General features: G+C 51.4%; 1 protein-coding gene across 1 annotated transcript in view; it reads right to left on the bottom strand.

Moving 5' to 3' along the window:
- The window catches only part of CACNB3 (calcium voltage-gated channel auxiliary subunit beta 3), a 33,501-nt gene extending 31,224 nt beyond the window's left edge, over positions 1–2,277 (bottom strand). The window contains exon 1 of the mRNA XM_044421893.1: positions 2,169–2,277. Within this exon, the coding sequence (XP_044277828.1) occupies positions 2,169–2,213 (45 nt within the window). The 5' untranslated portion in view covers positions 2,214–2,277. The remainder of the gene's footprint in view (positions 1–2,168) is intronic.
- Positions 2,278–16,201: the final 13,924 nt, after the last annotated feature.

Genomic DNA, 16,201 nt, shown 5'->3' with positions numbered 1-16,201 from the left:
CTCCAGACAGCATGGGCAAGCACCATCCCCAGACTGAATGGCCAGTGGCCACGCTGCGTGCAGGGGGCGGCATTCAAGGCCCATCTGGAAGGCACCATGTCGGGAAAACCCAGATCCAGTGCCTGGGTCAGCCCTGCAGCTCCGAGTGACCTTAGGTCAAGCTGTTTTTCTTTTAGCCTACCCTCCCTCCCTCCAGGGTTGGGTTATCGTGAGGACATGAAGGGGTAAGGACAAGAACCATGCTGCCTTAAGCTTCTAAAAAGAGAGCAGAATATGCATATAATAAATAATTATGCGTTAAAAACAAATAAATCTGTAAACCAGGCAACAAGACTGGAGGTGAAGTAGCAAGTGCGGGGATTCCTGGGCACTTAGGAATCTGGGATATTTTTCCCAATCTTGGGACAGAACAATCTTCCCAAGTGCCAATGGTTCCCCCCGCCCCAATTTGGGACCATGAGAACTTTAGTCAAACACATGAGGCTTGCACCAGGTTGAGGAAGGCTGGTGGCCCCAGGTATGTCTTGCACCTGTGCCATCGATCCGTTCTGCACCTTCCTTCTCTCCCTCTCATCTCCCTCTCTCCGCACACGGGGGTGAGAAACAGACACGGAGAAAAAGAACAAATCATACCCTGCCACAGTCTTTCGAAAGTGTTTATGGCTTAGGCAAGAGGTGCTAAAAATGGGGAGGGGGGAGAGAAGGAGGCATCTCACAGTTACAGTGTGCTGTGCTTCTCCCCCACCCCCAGCTCAGGCAGACACACTGGGAAATGCCACGGGGGTCCCACACAGCCCAGTTCCGCCGTGTCATCTGATCAGCTGCCTCCTCCTGCCGGCACCCGCCTACCCATTTCAAAGCGGAGCAGCTGCGCCTGCCGTGGATGCCTGACCCCAGCCGGGTGAGCAGGAAGTACCAGGTCTGGGCATGAAAAGGACTATTCCGGCATCATGCGGAGACCCCGGCACCTGCCTTATTATTGATGGGCTCCCAGAGAGATTGACAAAGAGGTTCAGTCCAGATCTGCTGAACTGGCTCACACATGGAGAGTTCTTCTAGCCCTATCAGTGCACTCTTCCCTTCCCTTACTTTCCCAAATAATCTCTTTTCTTATTCATGCCCTGTCACAGCCCTACAAACTTCCCATCCAGGATTTTTGCAGCAACGCTTTGAAGCTTGCACAACTGGGTAAAAGAAGTGCCACCTCCTCTTTCAGAATGGAACTATTTTTGGGTTCCCTCTTCAAGGGTGACTGATGCTTTCCCCACCCCTTCTCCAAACTGTGTAGGAGGACAGGCAACCAAGGCTCTGCCTCCAAAAGGCATGCTCAGCTGGAAAGCTCCCATGTACGAACTGAGGGTTAGTCCTAGATATAACCTTGCGACTTAGAGTAGACCCACTGGAATCAATGCGACTCAAGTCAGGCACAACTAATTTAGGTTCCATTGATTCCAGTGGGGCTGCTCTAAACCGCATGACCAGCTTAAGTCTCATGGATTCCAGTGGATCTACTCTTAAGTCTGGCCAAATCTGGAATCCACCCTGTTTGCACTATCCCCAGTGCTCCTGCTCCAAGAAAGTGTAAAGCCTCCCCTTCCCACGCAATAGTTGCTGTGTGGGCTTGGGAACACACCAGGTGCCTTCCCCTATTACTCACTGGACCACCTTTTGTGCCTTACACTCACCGGCCAGCAGGGGGAGGTAGTAGAGGAAAGCTCACTTCTTAGGAGGCCAGAAGAGTATCCCCTAAGCCAGTTACCAACAGAACACCCCCACCTACCCAAAGCCAACCACCTCCTTTCCTTGGGGAGGATCTTAAGTCCCTAACTATTCTACCCCCCCCCCGCCCCCAATCCACACAGAAGCTAAGGAAAGCAAGTCCTACCAGCCCCCCAACTCAGCAATTCCGCTGGCATGGTTACTGCTGCTCCATCGAAGATGCCCAACTAATGCCACTTGCAACTGTGCTGGAAACATTTCCTTACTCCACCCATCCTTGGGTGAACCCCCTGCACTCCTTCCCCAGCTTCTCTGCCCCAAGTTTCCAACATCGTCATTCAATAGCTCCAGAACTGACTCCTGCCCTCCCCCAACTTGATGCCAGGTCCCTTCCAAGGTGGGCGGCTCCCCTGCTTAAAATAGCCCCTTCTCCCGGCCTGTCGACTCACCACCTCGGAGTCTTCGAATCCATGGAAATAGGAGTCCTCATACATGGGGGTGGGGGGAAGGATGGTCCAGGAACGAGGGCAGAGGAGGGGAGACAGGTGTCCGGCGCTTTGCCCCCTGGCCCCAGCTGGGTTGCGGGGGCAGCAAATGGCACAGAACTGCAACGCTGGTCAGCACACTCTCTGTCAGACTTCCCCACCCTGGATGCTGTGGCTCAGCTCGGCTCAGCAGCAAGGCAAAAACAATAGCGCCCACCCACCAGCCCTCCCCTGGGGGCAGGCACACAGGCAGGCAGGCAGGCAGGCGGGGAGGGAGGGGGGAGGGAGCGAGCGAGCGAGGCGGGCGGGCAGGCAGGCAGGCAGGCAGGCAGGAAGCTGAGGCGAGCAACAGCCACGGGACTGTCCAGATCTGCCTGCACCTGCTGGGCGAGAGCCGCACGAAAGGGACCGGGGGGGGGCATGGGCGTGGCGCAGATCAGCAGAAGGGAAACAAAAGGATGGAGAGAGGAGGGTCCAGCGATCGAGAAGGGGCTCAGAACTGTAAGGCAGCCCCACTGGAGGTGAAGGGGGGGGGTTAGTGCATCCTCAGGGGCCAACCCCTTTGCGTTTCCAAAGCGATCCGTGGGACATTAAAACCTTTCTTCCTAGGGGTGGCAGAAAAGGGTGCCTGACAGATACAGCCAGTTAGTACGTGCAGGAGGGGAAAGCTTTCTTGGACCTGCACGGGTCTGGCAGGGGAGACAGAGACTGAACAAGCAAAGGAATGTGGGAAGGGAAGGGAAGAGAAGGGAAGTCCAGGCCGTGGTTCCCACAGCGCACCATCCCGAGTTTCTTCAGCAGCAGCTTTGATCCAAGAGTCAACCGCCCTAATTGCTTGCACATCCCTTAACTAAGTGCCACATCACTCCTTGCCAAACGAGCGCTTCCCACCCTCCCTGGCAGCCCTGAGCGACATTCACCCATAGATCCTTTGATCCAGGGCCCTCCCCCCTGCTGTCACCTCCGGCTTCACGCTCCCCTTTGCCTGCTCAGGCTACCCCCAACCCGCTGGGCCACATCCCGCACTAGAAGGCACGCACCTTCGCCCTCGCCCACCCCGTCCAGCAGCAACTTTAGGACGGATGCTTGCCGTCTGCCGACCTGGGCGCTTCTCTTACATGCGGACAAGGTGGAGGGGGCGCTAGGCGGCGTGAGGTCGACGGTGGGGGAGGAAGGAGAAAGGGCTTTGCAGGAAATGGGGCCAGATGGGGATTTCCCCCCCTGCAGTTCCTCCAAGCTCTGCCTCCATATGCCTCTCTGAGCTCGATGCCAGCGCTGCTGCCCGCCACGAGCTTAGCCCTCCCCATCTCCTTTCCCATCGAAAGTTGGGCAGAAGCCCAGTTATTCCACTCCGGTTCTTTTCACGCCAGATTTTGCAAAAGAGGGCTCTCTAATTCGCCTTTTCCGAGCATCCTCCCCTCTCACGCCCCCCGCCCTCCCGCTCCCGGATCTAGAAAATACAACCAGAATGCGCGGCATGGTGGGGACGGGACGGAGACGAGGAAGACGCGTCGCTGCCAGCCTCTCCCTCTCCCCATCGTCCGCCCTCCCACTGCCGCCGCCGCCGCCTCTCGGGGTCTCCGGATCTGCCCAGAGTTGCAACGGGCGCGGGTGGGTAAGAGAGGGCGAGAGGGGGGCAAGAAAGACGGCTCTTGTCACGGATGGGGAGTGGCGGGGCGGCAGGAGGAAGGGAGCGAAGACGAGAAGGCAGGAACGGGCAGAGGAGGCCAGGGGGCTGCGCTCGGCGTGGTGGGAGGCGGCGGCGGCGGCTGCGCGGTGAATGTTAAGTTACCTCGTTGAGTAGGAAGGTTGCGCTGGAGTCAGAAAAAGACATAGACAGACGGGGAGGGAGCCGGCCGGCCGGCGGGGCCCGGGGTGCAGTGCCGGCTGGGAAGGAGAGAAGGCGGCCGGGAAGGAGGGAGGCGCCCCCCGCCCCCGCTGCTTTCCCCGCCGCGCCGCGCCGCTGCTAAGCGCCTTCCTCGCTCTCCCTTCGCTCGCTTCCTGCTGCTGCCGCCGCCGCCGCCGCCGAAATTCGCTGTGCGCGCCGCCGCCGCGCCTCCCTCCCTCCCCTCCTCCCTCCTCCCGCTACGCGCCGTTCCGATAATGGACTCGGGGACGTGCCAGGCGCTATATAATCACATGGGGTGGGGAGATGCGCCCAGCAAAGCTGGCGAGCAGACCTCGTCCAGCGGCGGCGGGCGTCCTCGCCTCCACGCCCCCCGCCCCGGCCGCCGGTTTCCAGCCATCTCCCTGCTCCTCTAAAAGGAGGGGGGTTGGATTGGTGGGGGAAAGAGGGAGAGAAGCTGCAACCCCATCCCCCCCCTTCCCCGAAAAGCTCCCAGATGCTCATCTAGCAGGAATGTAAAGAGAGGGGAGAGACGCTACCGATCCAGGTGGGGGCTGAGCGCCGCTCATCCGCTCCCCTCCCACCGGAACCCGGGGTTTTGTGCCTTGGCTCACCAGAGCTCGAGCAACGCCGGCATCTGTTTCGCAGGCCAGGGCTCATCCCAGGAACAGAAAGGATAAAGAGGCTCCAGAGCTAGTGCAGAGTGTCTTTTCACTGAGCATCTGCCCACAATCAGAGTTATAGGAGAAATGCTTCCTGATCACTCAAAGGGTTTCATGGAAGTCTCTTCTTTGCCACCAGTAATCCCAGTTAGACAGGAGCAGGCTTGCTACTCCTACGCTCTACAAAACCTCTATCGTGGCAGTCTAAAATACGGCCAAATGTTGGGGACTGCCTTTTAAACAGACTAAACCAGTCCTAACATCTCTTCTTTATTCTGCCTCTCCCAACAGCCTTCACCCCTTCTTTCCAAATCTCCTCCTCCCCAACCGATTGTCACATATTCTCCACCTTTTTTGCTGCAATGCCAGGCGGCTACCCCCACCCATCAAACTTACCCGGGCTTCTTTTAGTGCCCCCTGGTGGACAGATCAGAATGATTGATTCCCCCCCCACCCCCGTGAGGAGTTGATATAAATTCTTAAAAGCAAAAACAAAACCACTATATGTATATATAGAGAAAGGGAGGGAGGGATCGTTCACTTCTATCCCAAGTGGGACTTCTGGCATCAGCAAATAGAACCTTCCTGCTTGTTATAATAAAAGGCACCTGGGCTGGGAAAGGAGAGAAAGGAACAGGATTCTGTACTGAGGGTGCAACAGAGGGGTCCCACCTGGGAAGCACAACGCAATATGGGCAGGACCAGCATTTGGCGAGGGGGGAAGATGGGCTTTCACGCAGCCCTGGCGCAGTGCAATAGGCACAGAGTAGGCATGTAAGTCTTGCGCTAGCCCTGCAGTGACGCTGCCTCGGCATGGTCACTCCAGCCCTCCAGGGGGTGCTAGGACATGGAGGTAGTAATCCTAGCAGGGAAGCTTCTGGCTTGCTCTATGGGATTATCTGTGCAGTAGGAGGCTGAGTTGAAGTGCTGGTGGGAGAGGAGGGATGTGGTGGTTACTCCAAGAGGGAGCATGGAGGGCTGTGCAGCTGGTTCCTTGGCTTTGCGGGTAGCTAGCATCTTCTTTAGGCATTGTCCGCCCAACGGGGAGCACTGTAGGGAGATGGATGGGAATGGAAGGAGGTAGCGAGCAGGCAAAGTGAGGTACAGTGCACCCGCCTCCCGCTTCATGCTCTTGCTGCTAATCAGGCCATGAGCCACCATCACCTACCTGGCAATCTAACTCTTCTTGACAACTTCGGCTTGCCTGGCAGTCCAACGCAGCTCTCCTGCAGAGCCTTAAGCTCCCCACACTGCAGTCTGCAGTTCTGCCACCCAGACCTGCTCCCTGAACCACTCCACCCTGCCCCTCCTCCTCCTTTTCTAGCCCACTCCAGGAGACGATTCCACATTACCTCATTGAGTAGGAAGGCACCGGAGTTGGAGAGAGACATGCAGCGTGTCTGTTTGGCTGGACAGTTGTAGCAACTCCGATTGCTTCAGCACCCCCTGCTACCTTCCTCACGGACCCAGCCCGCACACAAGAAGGCAGGCCCACATGATGGGGAGCGAGCGGTCTGCAGGCTCGGCAAGGCACGAGCCTTCCAGGTTCTGCCATACAAGGATGTCTCGTGGCTGTGTCCATGAGCATCCCATTGGCCCTCCGGCTGTTGTGGAGCAGAGGGTGCATCCCAAGGTCAGCAGCATGCGCCTTTCTCTTAGCGCCAGGCACAAGCAGCCAGCTGGCTCACGGACCGTTGTGGAGCAGCTCGCTCTCGACTGGTCTGTCCAAAGGGCTCTCCCATATGCATGCCACAGGTTGATGTGTGCCATCAGCTTGGGACTTATCAGCGCTTAACTTGTTGTGGGACTGAGAAGGAAGGCTCTCAACCTTCCTGCACAAGGCAGCCATGGGCCTGCCGCATGAGGGGCTTGTCTGACCGTGGTTCCCCAGGGGTGAGGTTGGAACTCAGATCCATCTTTGCACATGGGTCTTCAGCTGCAGAAAATGTGTCCCTGGGGTACGACAGCATGGCAGAGCACTCACCCGTGGGCCAATGAGTTGAAAGACCGTGATAAATGGTCTACTCAAGAAAGAGTTGAAATCCATCTAATTCTGATAACTGTTTTGGTGAGATGGTGCACATCCAAGTGGGGCAGGTTCCAGGCTGTGTAGTCTGTTGCAAGACGTCCTCCATAGGTGCCCTCCTGCAATGGAACTATGTCCTCACCTCTGCTGTCCCTGTCTGCTCTTGCTCCCCCTCCTCCTTCCTGTCATTGAATACCACAGGGAGAGAGCCAGGGAGCAAGCAGGCCAGGGTACCTGGCTCTCCTCACCACCACCCCTGAACTAGGGTCAGGCTCATGGCCAGAGGCAGAGGCAGCCGAACAAGCAGGTTGCCATGTGAACTGGAGGAGCAGGTCCAGTGGCTTTCTCCATGGCCCATGCTGTGGTTTAGACTCACAGGTGCCCAAGGGTGGCTACCTGTGACACCAGCCTTGGTGTCCGCCTTGGAACCAACAAGCCCCCTTATCCAGTGCCCAGGACCTCTCAGTCCATTTGTGTTTCCTTCAGCTTGCTGGGATTCTGCCCATCATGTCCTGCCTTGGTTCAGATGGGTACTCAATCATGTCCAACAAAGTATCCCTGGAACTTGCCCATCAAAAGTCAAGTTGTCACCTGTTCAGGAGCCTGCCAAGCTGTTTGTGAGAATGGGGGTAGCTTCATTCCTTTCTTCCATATTCTTTCCCGGCTGCTGTTTGTGGTGTACATCTTAGGGACATGCTTTCTTCCTGACTGCAAGAAGATCTGGGTGACCAAGCCACAAGTAGTCGCAGCTGGGTTCTATCTAAATGCCTAGCAAAAGGCCTGAGGGAGAAGAGGTTGGGCTCTAGCTCCCTCTTCCCTTTCAGGCAGCCTTCTTCAGTCTACCTCTTGTGTCTGCTGGTTGACTTCCTGCAAACGGTGTTGCTGAAGCAGCATGCTGCCCTAAAAGGGGCCCAAGCCAAACCTGCCTGCATAGCTATCCATCTAGCTGGCATGTTGAATCACCTTTACTAAACTGGAAAGGTATGTGCCTGCAGCCAGATGGGTGACTACATGGCAAAGTGAAGCAGGGAGTTGGGCTTGATGGCCTCACAGCCCCCTCTCAGCTCTATAACTCTTCCGTTCTAGGCCCAACCCTAGCCTAAGAGTACACTGGTTATTGGACAGCTTAGAAAGGTAATCAATAAATCAAATAAGCCTGCAAGGATATTAGAAAAATGTGTTGTCCTTCTTAAAATCTAAATCTGCAATTATTCCTATGGCACCATTAAGGGCAAATCCCCTAATATTCCTCACTGGAGTTGGCTCCTGGTTCTCCCCTTTCTCTCCCTGCCCCCTATATCATAGGAAACTAAGAAGAACCTTGCTGGCTGGATGAGACCAAAGGTCTATCTAGTCCAGCCTCCCACAAAGTCTCCTGAAAGTTCACCCGCTCTCTTCACCCTCCTCCCAATAGTGGTGGGTGGGCCGGGGAGGGGGTGCCCATCCAGCCCAGAGGCTTGGGCTTCTTTTGCAAGCCCTGCCCCCTCCCCAAGCTTTGCTCTCTGAGATACAGGGGCGGGAGGGGGGCAGGCTTTGTACAGAAGCAGGAGAGAATCCCTTTCTCATCCCTGTTGTGTGTGCACAGCTTCCGTGCAAGTCCTCGGCTCACCCCACTTCTACTTTCAACGTTCTCGTGTCACCCGATTCCACGGGGACACCCTCTCCCTTTCACCAAGCCCCTGCCGTCCCCTTTTTCTTTTTCCACCCAAGTGGCCTGCTTTGCTTTCCCCCCTAGGAATAGAGCAGCGACATGTTCTGGAAAACCGTGAAAGTTCCAGTAGTCCCAGCCATTAAGACTCAGGCCTGCCACTCCTACACAACTCCTTCCTGGGTCTCGAGTCTTGGTCACTCTAAAATGCAACAGAATGTTGGGGGTGTCTTTTCAGCAGGCACAGAAGCTTTCATGCTACTTCAGAACAAGAATAGCATTGATTATCTAGAGGGGATAAGGACTAAATGCAGCATTCAGAAGTTCAGGGATTCAAGAAGCTGAAACTCCCTTCCATATTCCTGCCCCATTCACAGACTAGGGAATTCAGAGTGTGGTTTACAGCAGCCCATGCCAATCCAGCGTCACCCAGATGCAATGGACTCCAAGTCCCATCATCCCCAGATACATGAGTGGTGGTTATAGGGGTTGCAGTTCAACACCTCTTGAGACACCAGGTTGCGGGAGGCTGAGTTAGAGTGTCAGACTATGTTTAAGCACTGGGAGTCCCAGTTTTAAATTCCCCACTAGCCATGAAGCTCACTGGATAACCTTGGTCTCATCTTCTCTCTCTCTCTCTCTCTTTCTGTCTCTCTGCCTTTCCTACCTCACAGGGTTGTGAGGACAAAAGCAAATAGCTTGTGCACACCTGAAGTCTGCCCACCCCGATATGTGCAGACCAAAGAACAGTGCAGGGCTGTGTAGTCCAGGAATGAAGACATTCCTGGCCCCAGACAGAAAGAAGGAAACCAGCATCTCTTAACCTTTGCACTTGTTCTCTGCATCTCCCCCACCCCATCTCCCCTTCATCCAGGGACGGTGCTCCATTTTACCCTCAGGATGTGAAGGAGAAGGCTCTTTGGAATGCTGCGTCTGGATCGCCCTCCATTTGTGAGCCACCTGGCTTGGGAGAGAGGCCAGTGCGGTGCTGGAAGCCTCCATATGTGGGGAATCCTTCCATTTGGCTGCCTCGATTGAGCAGCTTCATAAATAAGAAAAGATAAAGCCTGAAGGGGGGGGGGGTTCAGAGTGGTTGTTAATGGATGCTCTCAGACGCCAGTAAAGGCCCTGGGGATAGAAGAAGCCTCTTCACTTTCGGAAAGAAGAAGAGGAACAGAGGGGGGAAGGGGCAGGGAGGCAGGCAGTGGAGGGGCTGCTTGTTGGAGCCTTTTCCTCTCCCAGCTCTTGGGGAGGATGGAGCCAGAGTCAGAGCAAAGCTGAACTGAGCTTCCTTGGAGCCAGGATATGTATGGGACTAGGTGAAGGGCCAGACCCCCGTTCCCTCCAGTACCGCCACCACCACCATGACCAACACATGGCCAGCAGCCCCATTCCAGCTTGGGGTACTTGGCAAAAAGGCAAGACTCAAAAATAGCCTCTCAGCCAAAGAATCACTCTCCCTGTTCTCGGAACGTCCAGGTTTTATATGCAGAGATTGTGGCTTTACAGCAGAGCCATTTGGGGAGAGTGGAAGGTACTTTCCCTCTTTTGGTGTGGTCTGAACCATGTGATTTTTCTTCAGCAGCATCTTACATCTCTCTGGTTATTATGATATGCATGTAGTCTGCGCACATGCACAGCCTTTGGGCTATTTAATCTTGAGTATATCCCAGAATAGACCTTTGAACCTTGTGCAGAACTGAGCCCCCAACTTGAACGGGAATGGGGATGGGGGGTGCTCAGAGTCCTTGCCTCCTTTTCTGTCATGAATACTATATTTGAGTAAAGTTATGGTGCTTCCAGATGGAGAGATCCTAACAAGATCAGGAGGTATCATGCAACTATTCTGTATGTTCCTCCTTGGAGGATTTTCTATGGTAAGAAAAAAGAAGAAACAGTGGGAATACAGGAATGTTACAAATATATCATAATCATGCTGTAATCTGCCATAAAACTCCTTAGATGAGGCAGGGTGATGGAGGGATAAAGGCCTGGCCCAGACGCATCTGGGGTTATTCCCAAATGACCTACCTGCTTTGAGGGGATAGTCATCAGACAATGATAGGAGATTATATTTTTCTGAAGGAGATGGACCTCTTTTGGATTCAAGTGCAACAGCTGACATGAGCCCTGAAACAAAACTTCCCTTTGTGGCATTGCTTGCTTTGTGGGCTAGCAGTCACAGGTTCATTTTTTCAGCATCTTTAGGCTCTGTCTGGAAGAGCTATATCAGAGAGGCTGGAGAGCAGTTTCTAGGAAGGAGAAGCCAGAAGTGAACAGCTTCTGTGCCTCCACGTGTTTTGGCCCACTGGTTCCATCGGCCTTGGCCAGCACAGCACAATGGTGAGGGCTGATGGGATTTCTAGGCCAAAGCATCTGGAGCACCATGCCCACACCTAGACTAGACAATAAGGGCCAACGGTGTGATTCTATACATGTCTGCTCATTTTATGCATTTCTTTGTGAAGACACTTCTGTACCAAGGCTTCCCCAACCTGGTGTACTCTAAATATGATGGACTGCAAATCTAGTAATGTCCAGCCAGCATGGCCAAATTCATCTGGAGGGTGCTATACCACCTTTCCGACCAAAACAAGGCCCCCCAAGTCAGTTCACATAACAAAATATCATGAACTGAATAACAGAATACAAACCAAGCAGAGATAGCCAAACAGAGATAATCTCCAATTAGAAACCATTCAAACCTGGTGGAAGAATAATGTTTTTGATGCTTCTCTCAAGGTCTTCAGGTGCTGCTCCCTGGTAAGCATGCATAGGGTGGCAATTTCCATACATTTACATACTCACTGGCTATGGAAGACAATTTTGTGTGATGCAGGGGAAGAAGAGCCCTTTCAATATTTCACAGATGTACTAAAATAGCCTGCCAGGTCTCCACTGGCAATCAGGACACCCTGTGACTAAGCATTCTTACATGGTAGCCCAATGGTGGCAGTTGGGTTGTAGTTTAGAGGTCCTCTCTGGACTCTGCACACTCTCTGTCTTTTATCTCCAGCTGCGCTCAGAGCAACTGCCCACCTTGTCACCCTGCCAGCTGGTATTTCAAAAGGCTCAGCATCTCTGGATGCTGTCCTCTGACACAGCATTTGCTAGATACAAAAATAGCGAGAAAGATCCAGGCAGCACTATCTGGCCGGCACACTTCCTGCTGACTCTCGCAAGCGCTGACAGATGCCACAGCACCCTGCTTAGTGCCATGGTGTGCTTAGTCAACCCTTGTGCCTTCACAGTGGCATCTGAGAATCCATGCAAGAGTCTCCTTTGCTTTCTCCATAACCATAAAGCCCTCATGCCTAGAGTGGCCATGTATGAGCTGCCAAAAAAGAAGAAATGCACTATCAAGGAAGAATGTGCCGGTCTCCATGAAATATGCATACGTTTGTTTATAGATATAGGTACAAATTTCAGAATTATTATTATTTCAGTGGAAACACTGTGACTGCATTCAGACATTGCAACAAGTCATGGTGATTGTTTCCCATTGTTGGCTGAGCCCAGTTGTGATATTTGACTATGATAAGAACTATGGTTGTTCTATGGTTTCTCTGTACTATCATGGCTTGTCATGTCATCTGAACCCAGGATCATGGTTATACAGTCTTAGTAGAACAATTAGAGCAGAGTCCTCTAGCAAAAAATAACAACAATCCAGCCTCTGAGTCTGAGCCAATGAGGAAGAGGCAGCTGACACGGGCAAAGAGTGATGCAACTTGGGACTGAATTCCAGGTGTGGAGGCTTATGGAATACATGCCTACAGTGGAAGGACTGAGCAGGGAAGATGGAATCTATGATAAAGTAGAAAGCACGTGAGTGTCTGTCAGTTAGATCATGGCAAAATACTGTGAATCATGTTAATTTTGCAGTGTTGCTTGTCACATTGTGTGAATAGTGCATCCCACCGTAGTGTGCAAGAATATGAACAGGTGAGCTGCATGACTGCCTGTTCCCTCAAAGGTGAGCTCCATTGCAACAGCTCATATGACTCTTTACCTTTGAACCAAAATTAGATAGGACAGCCTTTCACATAATACACACTTTCAAATGGAGGACTGTCCTCTGTAAAAGAGGTTGCCTGGCTACCCTTGATGAAGGAGTTGATTTTCTAGGTATGCAACAACTTTAGGGAGAAATTCTTTGCATGTTCAGATGGCAGGAGAAGGAAGCCCTTCAATTCCCGTCATGCCTGTTGGTCTGGCTATACCATGCTGGGAATCGGGTCCTATGTGGCTTCAAGCAAGGGAGTGGAAGCTTGGGTGGCCTAATGTAACAGAGGACGAGGCTCCTGCATCCTTCACAGATGTGCAGAATAGGGGATTTTAGCAGGTATAGTTTGCCATCCACAACTATTCAACATGTGTAAAACCTGCCTTCTTTCACATCTGGCCTCCCTAGCAAGAGGAAGAAGATGTGATGATCTGTTGCTGAAGAGAGTTCTAGCAAGCCCAGAAGTATAGGATATAGGGTAGAACAGGAAATGAGGACTGCATACCACAAGATTCTACCCCTCTGGAGACTCTGCAAACTTCTCTGGAATTTTTTTCCTTCTGCAGAGCAGGGGCACAAAATGGAGAAGGATGGGGAGTTTCTGCCTGGTGGATTATGACCCAGCATGCCCTGTGATCCAGTTGTATGTATTATTTATTTATTTATTTAGCGGACTTATATGCCACCCCATTCGTCTAAGCCTTGGGGCAGCTTACAAATAAATAAATATCAATTAATACAATAAAATACAATTGGAGACATCCTGGCCAAAGTTGTTAAAATCAATAAATAAAATCAACAATAAAATGCCGTTTAAATAAAAAGGTCTTGGCCTGGCACCGAAAGGCAAATAACGATGGCGCCAGGCAGACCTCTCTGGGGAGCGCATTCCATAGGTTGGGCGTCACCACAGAGAAAGCCCTCCTCCGGGTACTCACCCTCCTAATGTCCTTCACGGAGGGCTCCCAGAGAAGGGCCTCTCCGCTGATCTCAAGGGGCAGGAGGGCACCTACGGACGTAAGCGCTCCTTTAGGTAACCAGGACCCAAGCCGTAGGAATGTAGGAATTGCTGCAAGCTTGCACTTCCCACCAGCAAAGAAGGGACAAGGGGAAGTTGGGGAGAGGATGGAACCTGCTCTGGAGAGCATCTTGGTGGAGTAGAGACTGGGTGCAAGGTTTACAGTACCATATCCGATAAATGTGTATGGGAAAGTAAACCCCACTACATTCAGTGGGACTTGTTCCCAGGTAAGTCGGGAGGCATCTGTATTTACCAAATTACAGTTTCTATCATGCTTTGGAGACTAGTAAGAAGGTATGAAAATAACAGAGGGTTGTAGTATGAATGTGTCCACCAGGTGCTGAGCTGACAGAGCAGTGGGCTGGTTTTGTGTGCATTTTTGCATTCTGTCCCGAGTCCTGCCATTGTACGATTTATTGTGTGGTATTGAGAAAATGATTTCACCCCCCTCCCCCAGTTGCTTTGTTTCCCCTCTGTGAAAGGAGGAAAGTAGTGATCAGGAATAGAATAAAACTGTCTGAGAATTAGAGATGTCTCTAATATTACTACTTATTAGAGATAAGTAGTAATGCATTGGGGGCCTGTGTAGATTGGCTTCTGTGTCCCCCCAGTTTTATTTTATTTTGATTTATTATTTCATGTGTAGCCTGCCTTTTTTTCCTCTTGCACGGACTCCACACCAACTTACATGATATCCCTTCCCTCCATTTTTATCCTCAGAACATCCATGTGAAGGAGGCTAGGCCCAAAGGAGGCTGTGGGCCTAGTCAGTGAATGGCCCAAAGTCACTCTGTGAGCTTCCTGGCCAATTGGGAACTTGAACCCCAATCTCCTTGCTCCCAGTCCAAGGACTACATCACAGCAGTTCTCTTTTGAAGCTTGTCAGTATAATGAGGAAGTAAGGGCCCCTGCCTTTTTTTTTTTTTTTTTTGCTGAGTTCAACAACTGTTTCAGATATCACAATGAATGTGCTGCCCTGCTTGTAGACTATCATGTGTGAAGAGGGTACAAGTATCTGTCTCCTTCCCTAAGCTGGTACCTTCCAGTTGCTTTGAACTCCAACCCCTGTCAGCCCCTCCCAGCATATCCAGTTATTTCCCACATGCAAATGCTTTCTCTATCAGAATGTTTTGAAAAGCCCTGGAAGAGAAAGTGATCAAGAGCAGAGGTGGGCAGAAATGACATCTTCCTTGGTTTTGAACTCCCAGAAGTATAGCCAAGGGTCAGGAATGTGGGGGTGGAAGCCCAAAACATCTGGTGATCCAGCCCATCATCTCGAGAGTTAGAGCAGGCAGGTCTCACTTGTGGTTGGTTGGTTTCCTAACTGAATTTTAGGTATATAAAAAGCTATGCTGCTGCTATCATGATCATGATCATTATAATTGACATCATTATGATCATTTCTATACCAATCCGTAACTTAAGCTGCCTGGGCAGTTTACAACAGTGCATTAAAACAAAACAATATGAAACAAGTATCATAATACAGTAGGAATATCGTACAAGTATCTCTCCACTTTACTTCTGCTGGACACACAAACCCCTTGGATTTCCCCAGGATGGGAAAGAGGGCATTCCCCTGTGCTAAAATTAGAGGTGCAGATTATCTGAAAACAAATGTTTAAAAGCCAGTGTGGTGTAGTCATTACTGTGTTGGACTGGTACCCAAAAGATCCAGGTTCTCATCCCCTTTCAACCATGAAGCTCACTGACTTTAGACCGGTCACCTGCTCTCAGCCTAACCTACCTCACAGGGTTTTTGTGAGGAAAAAAATGGAGGAATGGAGAACTATGTAACCCACTTTGGGTTTCTTGCAGGAGAAAGATGAGATGCAATTATAATAGATAAAAATATGGAAGAAAGAATTTTAGTAGGGGGTAGCTTTTCTAAGCTTCGCTGCACCTGTACGATTATTAAAATATGTATATTTTAATAATCCTGCTTTAGCATCCATCCAGTCTGTCTATAAACCACTTGCTTTGATCTGCAAACTCTGTGCATAATGAAGGGTTGTAGTTCTTGTGAGGACAACATGGAGTTATGTAAGACACCTTGCATTCCTCACAAGAGGGAAAAAGGGATATAAATGCAATATAATAATAACAGTGGTGATGGTGGTGGTGATGGACCCACCTGAGCCTACGGAAAGGCACTTTGCACAGTTTCAGTGACACTCTTTCCTTGATTATTGCCTGGCAAGCATGTTTCATGGCTGGTCTCTATTCTTGAAAATAGACATCAATGTTAAATGCTAGGGTTGCCAACTGACCAGAAAAGAAAAACTCAGCCAGACCACCTTTGACAGCAATTTGACCTTCCAAATTAGCAGGTGAAGTTTTTCACTGCCTAGATATAAGTACCATCACCTGGTAATATCTGCAAAACAAGCTGCTGTTCAAGGCACAGCTAGTTCCCAGTTTGGAAGCTGGCAATGTTGGCTAGCTCCCCTTGCTCAGCTTCAGTGCTGGTCACACCAACAGGCCAAAAGAGGAATGACCCCATACTCTAGACCTAATCCCTGCTTGTTTTCCTTCTGCTTTTTATCTATACACCAAATGTTTGAACATCTGGGACAAATGTGCTAGATTCTGCCCCATCCTGCACACCCAGAGTTACCCATCCTTCCTTCAGGCACATGCAACAAACATAGGACCAGGTCCACGGCATGTATATCGAACGCCCACCCAAATGCAGTCACGGGAATGGCAGAGCTGTGTGTGTGTGTGTGAATGTGTGTGCACAGTGTCTCTTTTCTTCCTCTGCTCTCCTTAGCTTGTTGTGTTCCAC

Source organism: Varanus komodoensis, unplaced genomic scaffold (genome assembly GCF_004798865.1).
Source record: "Varanus komodoensis strain SLA01 unplaced genomic scaffold, ASM479886v1 scaffold12, whole genome shotgun sequence".
Taxonomy (NCBI): domain Eukaryota; kingdom Metazoa; phylum Chordata; class Lepidosauria; order Squamata; family Varanidae; genus Varanus; species Varanus komodoensis.
This window is presented reverse-complemented; position numbering and strand designations above follow the sequence as displayed.